The sequence below is a fragment of the Arvicanthis niloticus genome, chromosome 17 (assembly GCF_011762505.2).
Source record: "Arvicanthis niloticus isolate mArvNil1 chromosome 17, mArvNil1.pat.X, whole genome shotgun sequence".
Classification (NCBI taxonomy): Eukaryota; Metazoa; Chordata; class Mammalia; order Rodentia; family Muridae; genus Arvicanthis; species Arvicanthis niloticus.
The window spans coordinates 33,576,864-33,598,065 of NC_047674.1; the positions used below are offsets into that span (position 1 = coordinate 33,576,864).

General features: G+C 43.3%; 1 protein-coding gene across 21 annotated transcripts in view; it reads right to left on the minus strand.

Annotated features, from left to right (window-relative positions):
* Nucleotides 1–21,202, minus strand: part of Dst (dystonin) — a 385,515-nt gene that overhangs the window by 97,766 nt on the left and 266,547 nt on the right. For 15 of the 21 annotated variants that reach the window (XM_076915122.1, XM_076915113.1, XM_076915111.1 and 12 more), the window contains 13 exons: nt 20,782–20,870; nt 19,900–20,032; nt 13,610–18,892; nt 13,327–13,476; nt 12,652–12,867; nt 12,339–12,488; nt 10,951–11,184; nt 9,571–9,723; nt 7,972–8,205; nt 7,170–7,436; nt 5,605–6,150; nt 4,385–4,561; nt 1,984–2,107 (listed from right to left, as the gene is read on the minus strand). In XM_076915122.1, coding sequence (XP_076771237.1) covers nt 1,984–2,107; nt 4,385–4,561; nt 5,605–6,150; nt 7,170–7,436; nt 7,972–8,205; nt 9,571–9,723; nt 10,951–11,184; nt 12,339–12,488; nt 12,652–12,867; nt 13,327–13,476; nt 13,610–18,892; nt 19,900–20,032; nt 20,782–20,870 — 7,756 coding nt within the window. The remainder of the gene's footprint in view (nt 1–1,983; nt 2,108–4,384; nt 4,562–5,604; nt 6,151–7,169; nt 7,437–7,971; nt 8,206–9,570; nt 9,724–10,950; nt 11,185–12,338; nt 12,489–12,651; nt 12,868–13,326; nt 13,477–13,609; nt 18,893–19,899; nt 20,033–20,781; nt 20,871–21,202) is intronic. The other 6 variants (XM_076915117.1, XM_076915116.1, XM_076915120.1 and 3 more) reach the window with 1 other exon arrangement.

The following is a 21,202-nucleotide window of genomic DNA, read 5'->3' on the forward strand; positions in this document are numbered from 1 at the left end:
TTTACTTTCAATTCTAAAGATTTAAGATGAAAAGAAAAACACCCGTGACAGGTTTAAAGAATACTGCTATTACATTTCTGCCTCTCTGTGGAAAACAACTGGTTTTCTATCGTGATTTAAAAAAAACCTTTTATTATATAAAGACTCAGAATAGCATGAATTGTTCTGAATGTTTTAGTGGAACACAACACAAGTAGTTACAGCCTAGACAGCTCCTTAAGTGAGTCCCCTTACAGGCTGGTGTCTGGCCTATGGCACCGGACTCCATAACAAAACAATCTAAGTTGTGGCTTAACAGTTTCTCACTGAACTGGAAAGTTTATGTGACTGAGACAATCATGGCTAAACACAACGAGCCCACGAGAAGGTTGCACAGAGAGAGGAAATGCATTTCATATCCACCAGGAGGCTACAAGCAGAGGAAGTAAGTGTCAGATTCAGGTATGACTCTAACTCAAATGGCTGCCTTAAGTCACAGTTGTTGATTGGCAGTTGAGCTGTTCCTCAGGGGGCAGTGATTATGTACCGGTGTGATGAGAGCTATTGGTGACCTGTTTCATGACGACATAAGGTTTACCATGCCAAAACAATAAACTGTTCTCAAAAACTTAATATGTTGTAGCTATTACAGTTATGGGCTGCATGTGTGTGACCCTTGACTTCCCATCCTCCACCCAGGTATTTAGATCTAAGACCTAACATGGTGGTAACTGAAGATGAGGGCTTTGGAATCATGGGGCATTGTATATGTACCTGTGTGTGTGTGTGTGTGTGTGTGTGTGTGTACACATATATATGTATATATTTGAAAATATATGTGTATACATACATACATACATACAATATATGTTTTGATCAGTTCCTTGTATATTAATTTTAATCCTTTAAATTTTCTGAGCGATAAAAAGTACTAGAAAAATCTCTTGTTGCAGTATTTGTCTCTTGGCCCAGTTCCTAACACAGAGTTCTTAAGTGTTTCAGCAAATCCTTCATCAGTTCAAGGCTAGCCTGGGATACACGCAAGCTCTTGTTGTTTTTATTTATTTTTTTAAATCAACAAACAATCCAAAAAAAAAAGTGTTTTTAGAAGTTATTGGTTTTTCTTAGAAATAAATACAAGATCTTATGGAAATGTCTCTGTATACTAAACCATTTCATATATTCCTAGAAAATGCTACCAAGAGAGAAGCTTAAATCATTGTTGTAACCCATGAAATAATTTAACATTTAACAGCAGGAAAAGCTAGGCATGGCAACTCATGCCTGAAGTCTAGCATTTAGAGGGTCCATGTGGGAGGATGGCCTTGAGTTCAAGACCAGCCTGGGCTCCACAGTTATTCTCAGGGCAACTGGGCTATCGAGCAAGACTTTGTCTTAAAAAAATGAAAAAAAACCAAAAAACAAAAAACAAAAACAAAAAGAAAAAAAAAATAAGGAAAACATCACAATGCCTCTTCAAATAACAGAAACACAATGAGGACATTCCTCCTCTACAGCTCCAGGCTCGGGTTCCTGCTGTGGTGGTGGTCTCCCATGTGGGATTTTAAGACAATATATAGAAATGGAAGAATAAAACTTTAAAGGCCAGCATTCACACACTTTCTTCATATGCCTTCAAAATTTTAGTTTTGTCATTAGATGTTATAATGTGATAAAATGCACATATAATTTGTAAATACATGTGCCTTGAAATTACTTATTGATCATGGTCCACGATCAAGATCGTTTGCGTGTCTCTAAGAATGAAGAAGAGTTATGGAGTGGCTTTCTTTTCACAGAGGATTTCTACTCAGACTTTAGTCGGCTCTATTTGGGAGAACCATATGAAGAGTCATCTGGAAGATGTTTTTAATTCCATGCACACAGGCAGAGATCATGAAGCAAACCAGTTACATCTGTGACCACTTCCTCCTTATCTATAAAACACCTCTGTTTACCCATGAGACAGGAGACAAGGGCTAAGACCTCAAGCTAAGACCTCACCAAGCGTCTTCTGGATGTCATTCTGGGCAGGAAGCAGCCAGCCCTTGGCATCCAAGAGTACTTCTGCGGTTTTCTTCAGCTTCTCTACAGCCACCTGCTGGCTTGATATCTGTCCTTGCAGAGCCTGTGGGGTTAAGTGGTTTCCAATTAGAGTCAGGACCAACAGGTTCCCAATAAGGTAAAATGATAATCTAAACTGGATAGAATAAACTAGACAACACACAAACTTTCATTGTCAAGCTTATTCTGGACTTCCGAGGGTAAGGCAAGGAGAATGTATCAATGAACCAATCCCGACGGTGAACCACGGCACACAGTAAGGTGTTCTTAACAACCTTCCTACTTTCAGCTTCTAATCTCATCGCTCCACGTTTTCCCCTAATTTCTACTTTGATGTTCTGTATAACACCCCTACCCCCAAACCCCAAAGCCCAACAGCAGCAACAAAACTAAGGCACAGAGAATCCACATGGCTATTTCTGACTCTAGGTTCCTGACTTCATGTTGTGTCATCTGAATTCGTTCACTTTAATATGTTATTGAGCCTCTAAAAATTCAAAAAGTGTTGCTATAATTCTGGGGTAAAACAGCTACAAAGCTTACAGGAAGGGCTACACTCTAGAGGTAAGAGGAGATGCTGGAGGAAGATCAGCAGGGAGTGAGGACCAGTAAGGGGTGAGGATGCTGGGCCCTGAATAAACTGTGGAAATGAAAAAGCAGAATATTTCTTCCAAGGGTAAACAGAAGGCAAAGAAATAGCCTGGGGAGAGGGAGAGGGAGAAGAGGAAGGAGAGGAAAAGGGAGAAGGAAGAAGAGAGGAAGAAGGAGAAATGAGAGGGGACGAGGAAAGGGGAGAGAGAGAACATGAGAATGAACACATAGGGCTGCTAAGGCCTCGAATGTTAGGCTTAGGTCTTGACATTGTGTCTGGTAGCAATGGGAACTTATCAGAAGGCTTTGAAGAAAGCTAAGTAAGGGCATATAGCCACGCAGGGAAAACCGGAAGAAATTAACTGAGAAGCGTAGTGCCCAATTGAGCATAACTTAATGCAGAACAAGGCAGCTGGGATTTTACTAAGGACTGAGGCCATTTCTTGTACTCAGATTGCCTGGACCACATGTACTGTGCAGTACAGGGCTGGGAAGAGTCAGGAGGGCTTGGTCATATTATCTAAAGCCATAATATATAACACAGGATGACTTATTACAACTGTATTTTACAGGAAAATCAAATGAAGCAAAACTAATTCTCCAGCTGCATTCGAGACTATTGCTATGCTGTTGGATGAAGCCCATGAAAGAATGGCCAGTTGTCACAGAGGACAGGGACACAGGGCACAAGGGGACAAGAGCAGAGAAACAGGCTGGGTTCTGTTGAGCTTAGGTTACTACCCAAGTTTATAAACTCAGGTGAGATCCCATTTCAGAGTGGAGAAGACCTTTGTTTTGGAGCCCGTGACTCCAGAACAGTATACAGGAAGAAACAAGCAAGCTGGCAACACACGGGACTGTAAGAATGGAGCCATGTTGAGAGTACTGCAGAGGAGGAGGAAACGCCACAGCAGGCAGTGCAGCAGCACTAGAAGAGGAAAAGCAGAAGGCATGCAAGACATTCACAGTGTTCTGATGGGGAGACAGAATAAGTGTGGCCAAAGAAGTAAAAACAGCCCAGAAGAATTCTATTCCCAAAGCTGAAAGAGGGAGAGAAAGGATGCATGAGTTAGTGTGACAGGTGACTCAGACTGATAATACCACCAAGGGTAACAAGGCCCTGGAGAGAGGTTCCACAGATACACATCGTGCACTTTGGGCCAGGTGACCCTCTAGATCAATGTCCTCAACCTTCCTAATGCTGTGACCCTTTTCTCATGTTGTGGTGACACCCCCCCAACCACAAATTATTTTCATTGCTAATTCATAACTGTAGTTTGCTACTGCTGTGAATCATAATGTAAATATCTAATATGCAGATAGTCTTAGCTGACACCTATGAAAGGGGTTGTTCAGAACCTTTCCATCCACAGACTGAGAGAACTGCTGTTCTAGATGCCGGGAATACAGCACTGAACAAGACAGACACGAACGCCAGCCTTCATGGAGCTTAGTTCTAACGGAAAAGTGAGGAAAGTTAAGTATAACAGTAAGTAAGTGGTTGGGCTTTGTTGGAGGGAGGAGGCAGGTACAGTGGACTGCAGCCAATAATGGCAATGTCAATCCAGTTAAGTAACAGTGGGACAAATGTTTCGGAACATTTAAGAGTTGGACCCCTCTGGTGTGACAGAATACTCTCCACAGGTTTCCTGGGCCCAGAGCAAAGCTATCACACGAGTGTGGAGAACGGGATTCTTTTGGTAGGATGGCTGAGGGATTGCTTCTGTTCCCTTCCCTCCTCCTTCTTTACCTTGGTCTCTTCTAACTGCCTTTGCAGATTTTTGGGGTCCAAAGCAATAGGCTCAAGCAAATGTTTGCTGGCTTTGGCCTCACAGGCCTGGAGCCCGGAGAGAAGTCCGCAAGAAGCATCTTCATAGTGTTGGTATTTATCCACCAGATCTTTGAGGTTATTTCCAAGAATATTGCACTAAAAATCAAAGAAGAGAAGGAGAGAGGAGCTGAGGGCCACTGTCTTCTCATGCATGACAAGATCTAAAGATGTATGACCTGGGTAACTCGGGATAAAAAAACAGACTTCAACCAACGTCAAGGTTCTTCCCCTGCATGTGGAGAAGTCAAAAGGTGACCATGAAAACAAGGAGATAGTTCTAGACTTCAAATTATTAAATAACATTATTGCTGGCTGGCCTTAAATGAGAATCAGTCACCAGACTAGGCAAACCAGACAATACATACAGAAATGTGATGAAAATCCCTTCAGGTGCTGTGTAAGTCATTTCTACATGTTGTACAGGGTTAACATAATTAGCTCAAACAACTTACACCAACACGAAGCAACGCCTAAGCCTCAAAGGTGCTTGCCCAGTCATCTATGCAATGGGCACATCTGAACAGCCTCTGTTACAATCATAAAGATATGTTCTTGGGTCTTCTCCCCCCTGACTCTGAGAAAGGATTTTCCTATGTAGCCCAGGCTGACCCAAATTTACAATCCTTCTCCCTTGGCTTTTGGAGTATGCACCTCTACACGTGGCCTTTTGCTTTTAGCAAGACTCTTAATTTTCCAAGGCAGTAAAGGAAGCAACACAGAATATTAGTCATTAATAATAAAAATATATTGATCAAATACATCTGTAGAACAGTCCTGTAATATTTGAAGGAAATTATCATATGTGAATGACAATGACCAGAAATTGAGCTCTCCCCTTCTGTTTAGTTCATACGCGACATCTGGTGGTCACATCTGGTACTACAAAATTTGAGACACTAACTTCAGGTTACTAACCTTTAAGAGACATTTTCCAGATATAAAAACATGATTAAAACTACCATTTTCCCATATCAATATTCATGTTTTCTTTTCTTTTTTTTTTTTGCTTCTAAATCCAAAGCAAAAGTGAAGAGGACATGTAGAAAAGTTTATCACAGACTGACCTCCATTTAATAATAATAATAATAACAACAACAACAACAACAACAACAACAACAACAACAACAACAACAACTTACCTTAGAGTAGAGAGATCGGAAGCGGTCTGTAGCCTGATCCAGTTTGGTCTGAACCTCTCTGTGGGTTGCGGAAGTCTCGATGCTGTCCTTGCCAATCCTGTCACTGTCCCTCTTGCTGCAAGATTTGGCAGCTTCAATCACCCTGTTTCCGGAAATGGTGATGTACCTCAGGTCACCTTTGTGTGAAATGACGTCTTCTGAGAAGCTCTTCTGCCTCGTCAGCTTGTCCATTAGCCCGCTGAGGTCGTCCGCACCTGCCTCCAGGTTCTCCAGCTCTTGCTCTGACTGCTGTAGCCAATGCTCAAACTCACTCCAGTCAGCGTCAAACTTCTCCAGCTCCTCCTGCAGGGAGTGCGTCAGCTTCACCTTCTTCTCACACTCGGCCAGCACAGTCTCGTAATGTGCCTTCAGCTCCTGCATGTTCGTCTGCAGCTTCTCCTTCTCTTCGGGTGACAGATAGTGGCCCTGTTTCTCAAGCAGCATCTGGGCCGACTGTGTGGCTAAGATGACAGCCTGGTGCTGAGCCATGATCTTTTCGTGCTGGGCCTGAGTGGAAAGAAGTCAATCACACTCTAGAGCTGCTGGGAACAAGCACTGTGCCTGGGGGTGGGGGGAGCAGGCTTCTAGGATGCAATCTGCTTCTCAATGCCCTTTTCAAACTACCATATATATAACCCTCCTGTTGATTAAAGACAGTTGAATAAGAGTGAAACAAGAACAGTATTAGAGAACTCCAGAAGAGCTAACGGAGCAGACATGATGGAGAGTGGTGGCGACATCTGGCCCCATGGGGTCTCAGGTTTATAGTGAACATGGAGGTAGTGACCTCAACTGTGATGCAGATTTGCTTTAAGGATCATCTCGGCTTACATGCAAAGATTTCCTTGCAGAGGTTTGAGTCTACAGAGGTAGGAAAGTAGAGAGGGCTCTCAGGAAGTGGTGAGGCCAATAGGCCAGATGATGGCCTCACTGTAAGGAGTCAGTGGAAGCCTTTCACGGACAGCCACCAAGCACCAAGAGCCAGGCACAGAGACAAGAACCATCAACTTTGGGACACTTTCAAACGGTTACTGCAAAACTGCCTTTGCTCCTGCAGGTACATGAAGGACAGCCTCCACAGCTACCATGCACTGGGCTTTCATTCTCCACAGCAGCCTACAACCCCCCCACCACACACACACACACACACATGGCTTTGAGCTCAAGGCTGCACAGCAAGCCAGTCTGTGAACATGCAGTATCGAGCTGCGTGATGTGGGGGCTCGGAACTGCACTTGGATGCTCTTCAAGAGCAGCAAGCTTTCCTTAATCACTGAGCCAGCTCTCCGGCCCTCTTTCATTTCTAAAGCAGGTTTTCAGCTTTGCACAGAAGCTGTAGCTAATGACTTGTTTCTTACTGTTTTGATTTGCTAAGGACTTTCTCAGTAATTTATATGTGGCATAACACTGGGGTAGGGAAAGTCTTTATTTTCTGTGGTCAAAAAGGCTGGCTTGTATAAAGCGGTCTGACTCTTTATCTATCCCTCCACACAGAATCTGATGGCATCACCGTTTAAACAGCCCACCTTGACTTTCTCGTACTGCTGGTTCAGATTCCCCTCAGTGGTCCCACTGTGCCCTTCAGCATCTGTCTCCAGCAGGTTACCGTTGACTTCATCCTCTTCACCATCTCCTGACTTGCCATCACCTTCATGAAAATGGGTTCCATTCTGCTCCATGGGTCGTGTGTGCTTCGTCCCCACTCCTTCTGAGTCTTTCTCAACATTTGACAACCAGTTCAAAAGGTTTTCTATTTTGGTTTTGCTCTCTTCCAGCTGCCTCACAGCTGCAACCTGGGTAGAGAAGGTTCATAAGTATTATAGATGCAGCCTAGGCTTAACATACACTATCAACCAATCATCCAAACAACCAATCTATCTAAATAAATAAAATTATACATTATATTGTATTTATATTTAATTACATATTATATATTTAGGAATATATATACATATATATATATATATGTATATATATTCCTAAATAATAACTAACACATAGTAGAAACATATGGGAATTAAACCTTAAAGCAACAAGCAGTTACTCTAGGTCTACACTGCCTTCAAACCATGTATTTTGAAATTTGAGCTATAGTGGACTGCATGTGCCACGCATTTCTCACATCCAGAATCTCTCACCCAGCTTCTACTTATGGAAAGACTAAGTAAAGGCAATTCTTTCCATCTTTGTATTGGGCAATTATGTACCCAGAGTCCTGCACTTTTGTTCTTGGGGCTAACCATGGCTCACTACCTCACAAGAAAAGCAAGCAGCTGACGTGCTAACCCCCTGGTGAAGCTACAGTGCACCATACACTCAGATAGGCACCTTTTCAGTCTCTTCCTTGAGGGCCGTAGTCACTGCTTTGTCCAGCTCCTTTCTCGACTGCTCTGCCTTTAAATTCAGCTGCTCACACTTCATCTTCGCCTCGTTGAGTTTCTGCTCAATCAAAGCCTTATCTTCTTGGGACAACTCATCACCGCTCTCTTTTAAAAAGATTTCTGTGTTTCTCACTATTTCTGCCAGCGCCTGTGTACTTCCTTGCATATCTCTCTGTAATTCCTTTAAACACACGTGGAAAAAAATAGGAATTCCATTGTATCACTTCAATTCTTGCAGAGCTGTAATTCTACAAGAGAGCTAGTGCAGGCAGAGACGGGCGAACACAGCTGAAACGCATACACGGTATGGTGGTGGTGTGAGCGGGTTCAGCTGCACATTAATTTCATATAATTTCAACTCGGTATTAAAAATGGATGAGCTTTTTACGCTTAAGAAAACAGTATTTGTGAAGCACTGAAAACATCGAGGCACTCAGTATATGAGCTATAGAAATCTGTATGAGTGTTAGCACATTTACCACAGAAATTTGTGGGTGATATTTACTCTCTTTCAAAACATTGATACATATTCCCTGAGACTGTGTCCAGGTAGGTGGAGAGAAACAGTCCTTCTCCACCTTGGCTTCCCAAGTGAATACACGATCTCCACACCCAACAGAACTCTGATTTTTAAATACATACCTATTACTCAGGAAAGAAAATAGTTCCTATCAGTGAACTGAGATTTTCTTTTTCTAAACACCATGTTACATAAAACATAGCATTTGCATCTTAGCCCTGGCTTCTAGGATACTCAAGACTAAGATCGCTCAGGAGTTCTAGCTTTCCTGGGAAGTATAAATTTCCCTCAGTAAGCTTTCCTCCTAAAAACGAGGGAAATCCATTTTATATATCATCATCCTTTATAACATAACCAATGCATCTTTATCATGCCTTTCTCTGAGCTTCCTCAAAGGCTTGAGTGTTTACTTGCTGGTATATTACACCATTCCTATGTGACATTAACGGTAGCAGCGACTTGATGTGTATCTACTCAGCTTTAAGCACGATGTAGGACCAGAAGTACACTTAGTATTTACTGAAGGGAGCTGAGACCGAGTCCTGACTAGTACTGAATTGAATCAAGAGTTACAAATAATGAAGCTCTCATTCTCCTGACACCAAAACACAGGTTTTCCTCTCTAGCATTTTTGTTCTTTCACCCATTTTGCTTAGATAAAAAAAAGAATGAATTACAGAAAATACCAGAGAAACAGAAAGGGAGGTGGTTCTGGGAAAGAAATCAAAATGAAGCCTATTTCTCCCGATTTGCAAGTGAGTTAGCCGGCCAAAAAAGGGTTACATTGTAACCTATCATTCACCTCCTTGATACAATATATCACCAAAAAAGTCAAGGAATTACCTGACTACTTTAAATTGTAAATCTAGATTTGGGTATAGTTTAGATTTAGTTTAAATCTATTTCCCAGAGCCTCTGGGCACACCTTACTTCTGACAATCCTGTGTTTTCAACAATCCCAGCAGCCTTAGGGAAATCAGAACCAAACCTAACCAGATATACAGCTATAGATACCAAAAGGTCTACCTCTTGCTTGGACTGGTACTTTTTTAACTCCACTGTGCCATCTCCAATCACAAAGGCTTCCTGGTGACTAATTAGGCGGTTTTCAGTCTGGGTGAGGAGATCACACAGCCCTTGCAGTTTCTCTTTGTACTCTTGTTGACGCTCTGCCACAACCTAAGATGGAGAAAACGCGAAATGTTTCAACCTTCAATCCACTTCTGATCAAGCCTCTTATCAGAATACACTTTCTAAACACCCTGCATTAAGCTTGTTGTGTATGCTGTAAACATGGTAGCATTGGAGTACAAACTGAGCAAGGACAGACAGACAGAACAGTGTGAGCATGTCCCGTGTACACAGAAAGAGCCTATTTGAGTGAACATGCGTAGTAGAATACTGGCCATGCACATGTGTAAGAGATGGAACTTCTGATCGACAGGAAGAAACATCCCATGTTCTTAAGCTCTTGAAACCTGCGACACACATAATTAATTCTGCAAAAGGACACCAAAAGAGAAGTTAGTTGTGATTTGTCAGTAAACATATGGATATGTATATAAATAATATAGGTTATCAGGCTACATACAGTGCCTGGATGCTTCAAGAATAAAAGAAACACAGCATGCATTATTTTTATTTCAACATTATGTTCTTTGCTCCCTGCTGCCATTAGGCAATACTGTAACAGAATCCATTAAATCTAACAGATTAATAAGTCAAATCCTGCATTCTTATTTTCCCATTCTATACATACTTATCACCTAACTTACAGCAACAGTAAACACAACTCATGTTTACTACAAGTTTGGCGGAGGTCAGACACAAAGCTAAGGGTTTCAGATGGATCATTTTATCAGTGCTCACAATATTACCAGATAAACATTACTATTCTGAAGTTATCAATGATTCCTAATTTATCAACAAGCAAAGTGAGGGCAAGTGACTTCTCTAAGTCACACGAAGCCAATAGAGTGGAACATTCAGGACACAAATCTAGGCAAGGCAGCTCTACCATGTACACTCTGGAGCACGAGCTGTGAGCCCTGGGCCCCACTTGAGGGAATAGTTTCCTGAAGGTTCAGAGCTAAACCTTCATCAGTTACCCTCAGACACTCCTGAATGCTTTCTGGTTCTCATTTTCAGGGAGAGGATGAAGACTCTCACCTCGTAAAGTACTATTAAGAGGACAGTGGGAAAAAAAAAAAAAAAAAAAAAAAAAACCTCAACTACCTGACAACATCAAGGTGAGAGTCTGCCGTGATGGATGGCAGGGATTCTGGTCAGCACCCGCTCAGGTCTGTCCAGAGCACCTCTCTAGCTGGTCAGTATTCTGGTTACCTAAATTATAATTTCACACTGATCAAGTAAAGCAGTAAGCACAACTCCACAAGAGAGGCAAACCTTCTGATGACCGAGCTCCTGCTCAAACTGCAAGAGAGCCTCTAACCGGTCCGCTTCAGTGGTCACCAGCTCCTGCAGGTCAAGAAAACACTTCTGGGTTGTATTTAGGAGTCTCAGCAGTTGTCTGCTTTGGTTGGGAGACAGATCTTGTGCATAATCAGAGATGAAGGACTGTACGTCAAAGGCCGTCGTCTCCAGCTGCATTTTGGTATGTGAAAGGTCTGTTAGCACATTCTGTGAAGAAAGCAGTACAGGTTGCCAGGAGAGGTAGGTTAGGATGAAGGTCGTCAGCACTGACTATACTGAAGTATATTCACTACTTAAATATCATCCTTCTATCATTACTTAAAAGATTAATGATACTTTTTCAGTATTCATAAAAAAACTACTTATTCATCATCTGGTAATAGATAATTAAAGTGATTTTCAAATTTCGTGTGTGTGTGATGTGTGTGTGTGATGTGTGTGTCCGTGTACATGTACGTGCATGTGCATGCCAGGGCACCAGTGTGGAGATCAGGGGACCACCTCAGATGTTATTTCTTGCCTTCTGCCTAGTTTGAGACTGGGCCTTAGTTTTCATTGTCCACTGCTTCCTCCACACGATCTGGTTGCCTGCAAGTTACCAGGGTAACTGGTAACTCCTGTCTCCATCCCTGATTTCCCCACAGAAGCATTAGTACTATAGACATGTGTTACCCAACCCAACTTTACACAGAGTTGAGGGATTTAAACTCAGACCCTCATACTTGCATAGAAAGTGTGGCAAGCACTTTATCTTCTAAGCCATCACTTTATCCCAATAATAAAATATTTAAATATGATGGGAGGTAACATGCAAAGATAAACAACCCCAACGGCATTCGCTCCTCGTCTGGAAGATCATACTTAAAAACAGCTTGATTCATCATAGTGAAAGTGACCTTAACATCACAAAATGACTGCCAATATTTATTTCCATTATCCCTTCAATTGTGAAAATTCACAACAAGACAACAAGGAACACAAAACATAAACTGACAGTTTTAGTTTTCTGACTGAAGCAAGGGGCCCAGTGCTCATAGGAATGTTGTTCAAATCAAGAGCCCATAAAAAAACTTTTCAGATCAAAATTTATTACCATACAAGCACTATGGGCCGCTATACTTTGACTAATCTGTAGCTATCTTATAGCTTATATAATTCATTTGTAAAAGACACGGACACAAATGTCAGTATGTCACAGGTAGTGAGAATTTGGTATAGTAAATGGAATAAGTTCTAGTGTTAGGTTGACTATGAAATGGTATTTCTTCAATCCAAGGCAGGAAATAATTCCTTACAGTCTTGCATTTGTCCTGAACACTTCTTACACTAGGCCTGCAGGTTGTGTGTGTTTTGATACTTGCCTTAAGAAACTTCACACTGTTCTTTACGAGTTCACTATCTTGGACGTTCACAGTTTGTATGTCTTTCACAGATTTGCTTTTCTCTGACACCCAATCTGAATAGGATGTCAGTTTGTGTAGGAAGTCTTCATGACGAACCGCCAGCTTAGACTAGAAAGCAAAATTACGCATTCATTTCTGTTTGTCCTCCAAATTTCAAACTCCTATAGTGATTCTGGAGAGTTAAGTTATAATACTTAAAAAAAAAAAAAACTCATAGTAAAGTTTAAATTCTCCATCACATTTTACTCAAAATTCACCATTTTATGCCTACCATTTCAGAGTCGATTGCAAGCATGATCAGTTTCATCCTTTCTGAGGACACACTGCTGAGGGACGAGAAGGCATTCTGTAAATGTTTGTGGCTTTTGCTCAGTTCCTCATGATGTCTTCTGGGAAGGTCACTAGGAAAAGACTTTAAGAATTCCTCTGCCAGCTTTAGATCTTTCCTTAAAAACACAGCCATTGGAGCCAATCCCAACTCAAATGTCTGCAAAGAAATACCATCCACATCTACTTACCATGCAGTAAAAAGCATAAACCCAAACACAGAAAGTAAGAGAGAAGGGCATTCTGCTTTTTGCAAACTGTGTATTAAGTGGCACCATCCATGAACCACTGGCTAGTGCAGCCTGGACCTGGATGTCTCCCAAGGCCCGTGCTTTGGACCTCAGCTTGGTGCTACAGGGGAGAAATAAAACTTTAAGACTAGGATTTAGTAGGAGGACTTCAGATCACTGGAGTTAACTGTCAAAGGTGCCAAGGGCACTCTGGTCTTTCTTCGTCTGCCTTTCAGTTTGAGGTAAGGAACGGCCCTGCCACAAAACCAGATGCAACAGGACCAAGGGATCACAGGTTACAGCCTCTGAAGGCATGAGCCTGAATGAACCCTCTGCTTATCTTGATTGCGGATAGAAAGCTGACAGGCACTTCAGTGGATAACTCTTACCTCTAACTGCCTCAGCTGATTCTTCAAGGCTTCTAGATTGTTCTCCACAGATGCCTGATTGTCTAAAGGGGGTTTCATATCTTGAAGCAAAGCCAAATATTCATGCATTTTCTCAGTATGTTGTAAACACTGTTGCAAGCCATCGGAACACTAAAGACAAAATTGGATACAGTAATTTATAGCCTTTCTGAAAGAAATTTAAAGCCGACAAAATGCATGAGATTGTCCCCACGTTTCCCACTGGAATGGTTCATGGGTTACGTGGTTACATATGTCAACTCACTTTTTCCTTTGAGCTACCATCGGAAGACCTTTCTTTTGATCCAGACGTACATCCTGAATGCTCTGGAGGGTCGCTGCACAGTCCTCCAAGCTTCTCATCTCCTGGCAATGCTGTTATGTGCACACCGGAGTGCTCTAGCCCTGCTTCTCTTACAGTTTGTGGGTTCAGGGGACAGTGACTCCCTTCTTTGCCTTTGAGGTCCCTGCAGACGCATGGCTTTTCTTCCATCATCTCTGGAGCAGCACACGGTGTTTGCTTCAAAGCATCGGCTTGTTCTCTTTCGGTCGAGTCCCCATCAAACAGCAGCTTGTAAAAGGCATTTTTAAGTTGTGGTGGAAATAATCCAGACCCAATGCCTCTTTCCTCTGGATCACAATCCATCTGAGTCAAGATGTTAATTAACTCAGATGTGCCTGGGGTTTCTTGGGCATGCTGGTTTTGCTTCAATATAGCAAGAAGCCTTGTAATACAGAGAAGATCACCTCTGCTCTCTGCCTTTACTTCTGATGAGTTATTAATGGGGGAAATGCCAGGGCTGGGCACATTCGATACTTCACATGGCAACAGAGACAAGATAGCTCTTTTAATTAAGTTCTGAACTGAAATTTTAGTCCCTGTACCAGCTGAAGGGTCTCCCAGGTCTTGGAGATTCATATGAACTTTGTCTAAACTGCTGTTCAAGATACTCTCCCCGTCTTCTAAAAACTCGGGCGTATGATCTTCTCTCTCTTGGGGTCTTGGAGATGAGGCGTGTTCTCTGTGTGGCTGTTTCTCAGTGTTTTCTCTCTCTCTGCTGCTTTCTAACTGTGGGCAGCCCACATCTAAAGTGTTATCGGAGGTGTTTCCCACTCCACTCACAGGGAGCTGAGCCTGCACAAAGTTGGTGGTTTCCCCACAGCCTGCCATGCTTTTACAAGGTAGGACTGACAGTGTGGTGTCACTATTTTCTGGAGTGAACTGGAGAATTCCTGCTTTTCCTTCAGAGACAGTTTCCTTGACACAAGCATCACTTTGCTGGATCTTGGCATCTGGAGGCCAGTCTTCTTGGAGAACGACTGGATTCTCCGCTGCATTATGTACTGTGTGTAAGTCATCTTTCATGGGAGGGGAGGCTATTAAAGCACAGCTTGGGGTATTTTTGTTTGATTCCAGCACATCCATGTTTATACATTTATTACAATGCTGTAAAGGCATAAATGGATCAGTCTTGTCCTCTGGTCCTCCAGTGAGGGAATCTTCTTTCCCATGGCTCTTCATCCCAGAGGACGTTACAGCTGAAGTCAAGTCAGCACGAGCCTCTTTAGAAGCTGAGGTGTCAAATATTTCTGCAAGAGTCTCAAGCAGAATAGGACTCTCACTAAGCCCCAAGTGCACATTCTTCACTTCACCTTCAAGAGTCATGGTTGTTGTGTTCGGATCCCCTCTGTGACTGAGTTCCTCAGTGTGCGTCAGGAGTGGGGGGAACTGACTCTTACCCATGTTGAGGCTCTCTGTTGCACTTCCATTCGGGAAGGGGTTGAGATATCTTTCTTCTCCTTCCTCTGGGTCTGTCCTCAACCCTCCTCCTTTCCTACAGCCCACTGTCTCAATGGACGTCTCATCTCCCAGGCGATCACATTTACCACTTCCACCTTTAACCAGAACTCTTCCAGTTCCCTGCTGATCCCTGTCACTTACTGGAAATGACAACTGGCTTTCCTCAGAAGGCCCTCCCCCTAACCCCGCTTCAGAACAGACAATTTTGTCGGAAGATGGGCTGATCTTTGGTGATCCATTCTTGAGATACTCATTGTCAGATTCTACAATGTCTGTAGCGTCTGACCCTCGAACCGACTCTACTTCTTCTGAGGCGGTGCCTTCAGCATTAGACAGCGACACACCTTTAGTCGCCATGGGAGTAGACAGACTCGCTTTGTCTTCCTCATCAGCTTCAGTGGTAAGTTCTGGATGGTTGCTTCTTTCCATGTCTTGCCCTATCTTGCCAGCTGATTCTGGCTGTAAAACACTTGCACTATGCTGCTTTTCTAACTGACTATAACTGTGCCTTCTGTCTAGGAGAATCATGTCACTGACACTTTGGTTTTCGTCCCCCTGTTCTTTTACGGTAGTAGCATGCAACTGGGTATGGTCAACTTGGCACGTGGGCTCTCCACTCTCATCTGCTATTCCTTCTCCTCCTCGGCTGTCACCACCGACCTCACTGCTGTGATCCCCATTGTCCTCATCATCCATGACACTACCATTGCTCATATAAGCCCTGCAACTTTCGCTACTTTGTATGGAGCCTACCCCATCAGTATCAGACTGGCTTTCTCCACTGGTGTCACACTCTTCTCTGACCCCTCTCCAACGACTACCAGGTGCTAATGAAGCTCCTAAACTCTCTTTCCTTCCTATAATCTCACCCTCAGTCAACGAGTCAGACTCACTATTCTCAAGGTCAGGTGGGGTCTCACTTTCGGACAAAGACTCCACTAACTGTTGGTCCATCTTGTCAAAGCCACCTGAATCAAACTGTTTCTGGCCAACTAAATATAACTCAGGTTTGTCAATACCTACAAGAAATCCCTGAGGGCAGCATACTTTGCTCTCCACACTTAAGCTCTCATCCATCCCTCCTGGAGGAAACGCAGGAGTCTCCTTCTCTTTCACATCATAAAAAATATCATCAGGAGGAGGGGTCCTGTCACTTTCCTCCTGCAAGGTGTCATAGTCCTCGGGTTGCAGACAATCATGGTCATCACCTTGAAGGATGAGAGAGTCATGGTCCTCGTCATCAAACAAGGGGGTATCATAGAAACAGTCATCACTGTCGCTGTCTGTTGCCGTGTTGCTCTGCTGACCGGCCAGCAGTGATGTCTCATAGTCACCAGCATCAATGGCTCCTTTATGTGACAGTGAACCACAAACAGATGTGTTGGCAGTGCGTGAGCCATCCCCAAGGATCATGGTACAGTAGTCGTCTTCCACCTCGTACCCGGTTTTCTCTGTCTCATCTGCCTGCCAAGTGCTTTCACTCTCAGCAGAAGCATCTGACGTGTATTCATCCCTGTGATAGTGCACTTGAGGACTGCTGCACTCAGTGTCTACAGGCTTCTGTCCACAGGGCGCCCCCTGTAGGCTGACGCTAATAGCTGCGATTCCTAGGTACTGGTCTTGAAACTTTTCTCTTGTGCTTTGATCAGCCGGTGCACTCTGGTCACTGGATGACAAAGTAGAAGCTTCGCATAAATATCCTGTGTTCTTTTGGGTGTGGGTATCACTAAAACTCCCCTGACTGTGCCTCAACTCATCATGACTTAACAGGGCACTTAGCCGGGGGGAATAGTCAAAGACGGAGGGCTCCTTCGGTATATTCTCTTCATCTTCCTTTTCATTTGAATCACAAAATCTACTGGTTTCTGATGTCAAAACATTAGAATGGTTGCCTTCATCTGGATATGTCTTTGTATCAAGCTCACTTTGATTTTTACAGTCTTTAAGTATGCTACCAGAATCAGGTCTGAGCATGCTCCCTTCAGGCTGTGTTGAAGATGATGTGGGTTTGGGGACGCACACTCTAGATGGACTACTGGCTTTCTGAGCAACTGTTGTATCTGCTAGGTTTTCTGGCCGAGGCAATTCACCACTGTTACCATTGTTTCCCATTTTACAAAACGCTTCATTCGTGTCCCACTGTGCGTTTTCAAGAGACTCTTTATGTGCAGGGTGTCTGTGATGACATTTATCACAACCAGCTGCTGAAGTTGAACACTCGTGCTTTTCTTCACTCAAAGCCTGATCAGGAAAGACATCAGAGATGGCTAAGACAGACAGGCCTTCTCTTATGGATGTGTCGGCTCCGAGTTCTGCACCGCAGCTTTCCAGGAGCATGCCCACGGCCTCGTCCAAGTCTCCGTCATAAAGCAAAAGCCTGTGCCCCGTGTTTGCATCCATGTAGCTGTTCACCATTAAATAAGATAGGAATAACTTTTTTGCTTGTTCCGAGCTCTGAGCTGTGACTGGCTCTTCGCCATCAGAGCCGTCTTCTTCTTGCCTGTAATCGTGAACTGTGGATGGCTGGAATTTACAAAAAGAGAGCCACCTTCTGGCGTTTTTACAAGCTTCCAAGTCTCCTAAATCCGGCATTTTGTCTGGCAGTGCTATATTTTTTAAAACCAATGCTGTGTTGTTATCTATGATCCCCAGCTGCTTAGCGGCATCCAGATCGATGACCTGAGAGCTTTCTGGGATGTACAGAGCAGCGATTTTCTGTCTCCCGTTCAGAATTTTGGAGGCTAATTCATTTGTAATCAACTCTTGCTGTAAGGAAGACGATGTGGGAAATATCTCACCGGAGTGGGGCCAGATGAGTCCAACATAGCCCCGCTGAGCCTCCAGAACCAGCAGTGCGCTGCTGGATGTTATCAAGTCGCACTGTACTGCTTCATCCACCGTTAGTCGCTTAGCGGGGTTTGAGTGCACAATCCCACCCGTCTGAACCTGGTAGGTGAGGATGCTGCTTGCAGTGTCTCTGTCAATCACTCCCTCTGCCACTGCTTCTTCAACAGTCATTTTCCGACCAGAGTTGCAGTCGACGAGACCTCCAGACAGAAGCTGTGCCCCCAACAGCCTAAACATGGTTTCTCGGTCTATGAGTCCTTCGTGAGCTGCTCTCAGGATGCTAACACTTCTTCCACACTTCAGTGTTATTCTTCCAGCTTCCTGCGGTCTCACTGGCAAAAGCCACATCCTGGTGCTTTCCTGCAAAACACTCCTTTGTACCATATCAGTTAAAGATACTTTCTCAGAAGTGCACGGGTCAATAAGGTCCTTGCAAGTATCTTGCCTTTCTAGGACTTTAGAAAACAAGGCGGAGGAAATCAAGTTCTGTTGGAAAGCCTTTTGTAAGGTCAGGTGTTCGCCTGTGGCTGGAACAACCAGGGAGCCGGCGGACAGCAGTATCTCAAGAACTCGGATGGCCGTGGATTCTGAGATCACGCCCTGGGCCAGAGAATCAAGCACGGGGATGGTGGCCGGCGATGCCGTAGAAATGATCTTCTTTGCTTTATTCAGTTCTTTCAGTTGGCACAGAATTTGCTCATCAATGAGGCCGTGGCTTTCAGCATCTTTGAGGTCAAAACACTTTCTTAACTCTGGTGAAATTAAACCAGAAATCACTAGCTGTGCCTCAAGCAACCTGATCCCCGTTTCATAGTCAATAAAGCCTCTTAAAACCGCCTGAAAGACAGAAAGGACCTCTCCAGTGGTCTGATTGATGGTGCCGGCTATCACTTTATCCAGCTGAAAGGGAAATGCAGAAAGCCCCGGTCAGTCTGATACTTGAGGCAATTCCTTGCAGTGTAGGTGGTTTTGTTTTATAATAATAGACTTAGTCATGAAAAATGATCCTCTACTTACCAAGGTAGCTTGCGAGTGTTAGGCAGCTCAAACGCACAAGTGACCTACGTCAGTGATCTACTCAACAGCACAGGATGTGATAAAGCTTTGAAAACAACATGCATCTGTGAAGTGAAAACTGAACATCTGTGTACTAACGAGGTTAGTGAGGACACAAGAGGAGCTGCTGATGGTGAGAAAACAGAACACAAATCTATCCAGAAGGCAAATCATGCTTTCTGCATCTGGGTGAGATTAGAGTCTAGTGACAAGAGAGAGAGAGAGAGAGAATCAACTCCATGCTACTGATGTTTACAGCATACAGGCTTTCCCAGAGATAAGTAAAAAAATAAGGAGCCAAAAAACTTGTTACATACCCCCAAAACATGACAAATTATGTGGTACTGTTCCTGGGAATCACAGGGGTTAAATATAACAAACACCTTTTAACTATCAAACACTGTGTTGGGCACATTACTCTGAGCCAGACAATTTTTAAATAATTTCTATTTTTTTAAAAAAAAAAAAAAGATGTGAGAATATTTTCACTTTAAGACATAGCCTCCCACCACTAAAACAACCCTCATGGATATCTCTGACAATCAAAAACCTCCATAGCTTATCAACGGTAGAGATAACCCATGGGCTCTCTTCTGACCATATTTTATAATAAAATCCTGAACATAATATTGAAAGAATGGCTTTGAAAAGAAGCGTTAGACAATGAATGAGTCCCCTTTCACCATGCAAGGCAGAGATTAAGGCGTAGGATGATGATCTGCACATGTAAGATAGCATTTCATAAACAACACAGAAGCCTCCAACCCTCAAATTCTCCACATATAAACCCCAAGGCGCATTTCCATGTGTTCTCAGTCATGCCAGACCTCACGTCTTGTGAGGAGCGTTACCTTCTCCTCAACCTTCGCCTCTCCTGGGGGTTGTAATTCTTGCTGTTTCAGAGATTCACTGAATAATAAATTGTAGCCTTCCTGCAGGGTTTTCACCTGTTTCTCCAAGTCACTTCTTTCTTCCTCTGTCAGTCTGCAATATCCAAAAAGCATCAAGGGGGCAACATTAGCTGTCAAGTGTAACAGTATGTAACTTAAGATAGAGCTTAATAATCGTGTTTCCCGGGTCTTGAAATGACAATATATGAAACTAAGGAGCCTATATAAAATATCCAAGATTCTTTCCTTTGTCTGAGAAAGAGACTATAGAGTTAAATAAAGAGGTCAGTACCTCTCTGAGATAAGAACAAACAAACACCAGAGTAATTACTGCCAGGTTGATCAGGGAAAGATTCTTCAAGGAATATCACAAACTTGTTTTGGGGAAACCATGAAAAGGACATTCCAAAAGGATTTAAAACAAGGGCAAACGCCTTCTTTGTCTGAATCACTGATGAAAAAGAGCACCAACACACACGTCACGCACACCCCCATGCATGTATTCTACGAACACACACACAACACGTTTATGTCATTTTCTGAAAGGTAGTTCCAGAGTACTATGAGGAATTAAAACGTGACTCAGAGCCTGCATTGCTACTCGCTGGCTACTAACGTCCAACCAGCCGGAGCCCTGTCTGAGGATTAGCAGCAAGCTGTGGCATGTGAAGGCTGGATGTGACACACAGCTAAGTCTACATTCTTCACATTCTATTAAGCGAGCTGAGATCGGTTTGTCTTCCACTTTTAATGTCAGGGATGATGCGCTGCCTTCTGTCTGACAAGTGAATTTTCAGAACATAACCCTACATTGAATAAAAGGGCTAACGAAAGCCAACATACTTGTCTCCATGTTTAGCCAAAAAAATCTGTGTGGTTTGAAGAACTTCCGAGAACTGCTCCTTCTTGGTTGATATTTCTTTACTGGAGATCTGTAAGGTAAGAAGGCACATTCAAAGCCTCCCCAGAGAAAGAGCGTTAAATAGTAATTAAAAATACAGAATTTTAATCATGACAAAAGTGGCAGGTGTATTTTCTGGGTGACACAATTAAGTAACTATCAGCTATTGGTGGCGTGACGCCTAAGAGCTCAGCTCTCTTCAGCATACACAAGAGGAAGTGCAGTACCCTCTATTAACAGTGACATCGTCTTCACAAGGGAATCTTAATGCAGCACACCACAGTTCTTGAGTCTGTCCCAGCCCAACTAGGAATCTACCAAAGTTCAGAGACCCAGCACTGGTCCAGCATCATCTTCTATGTC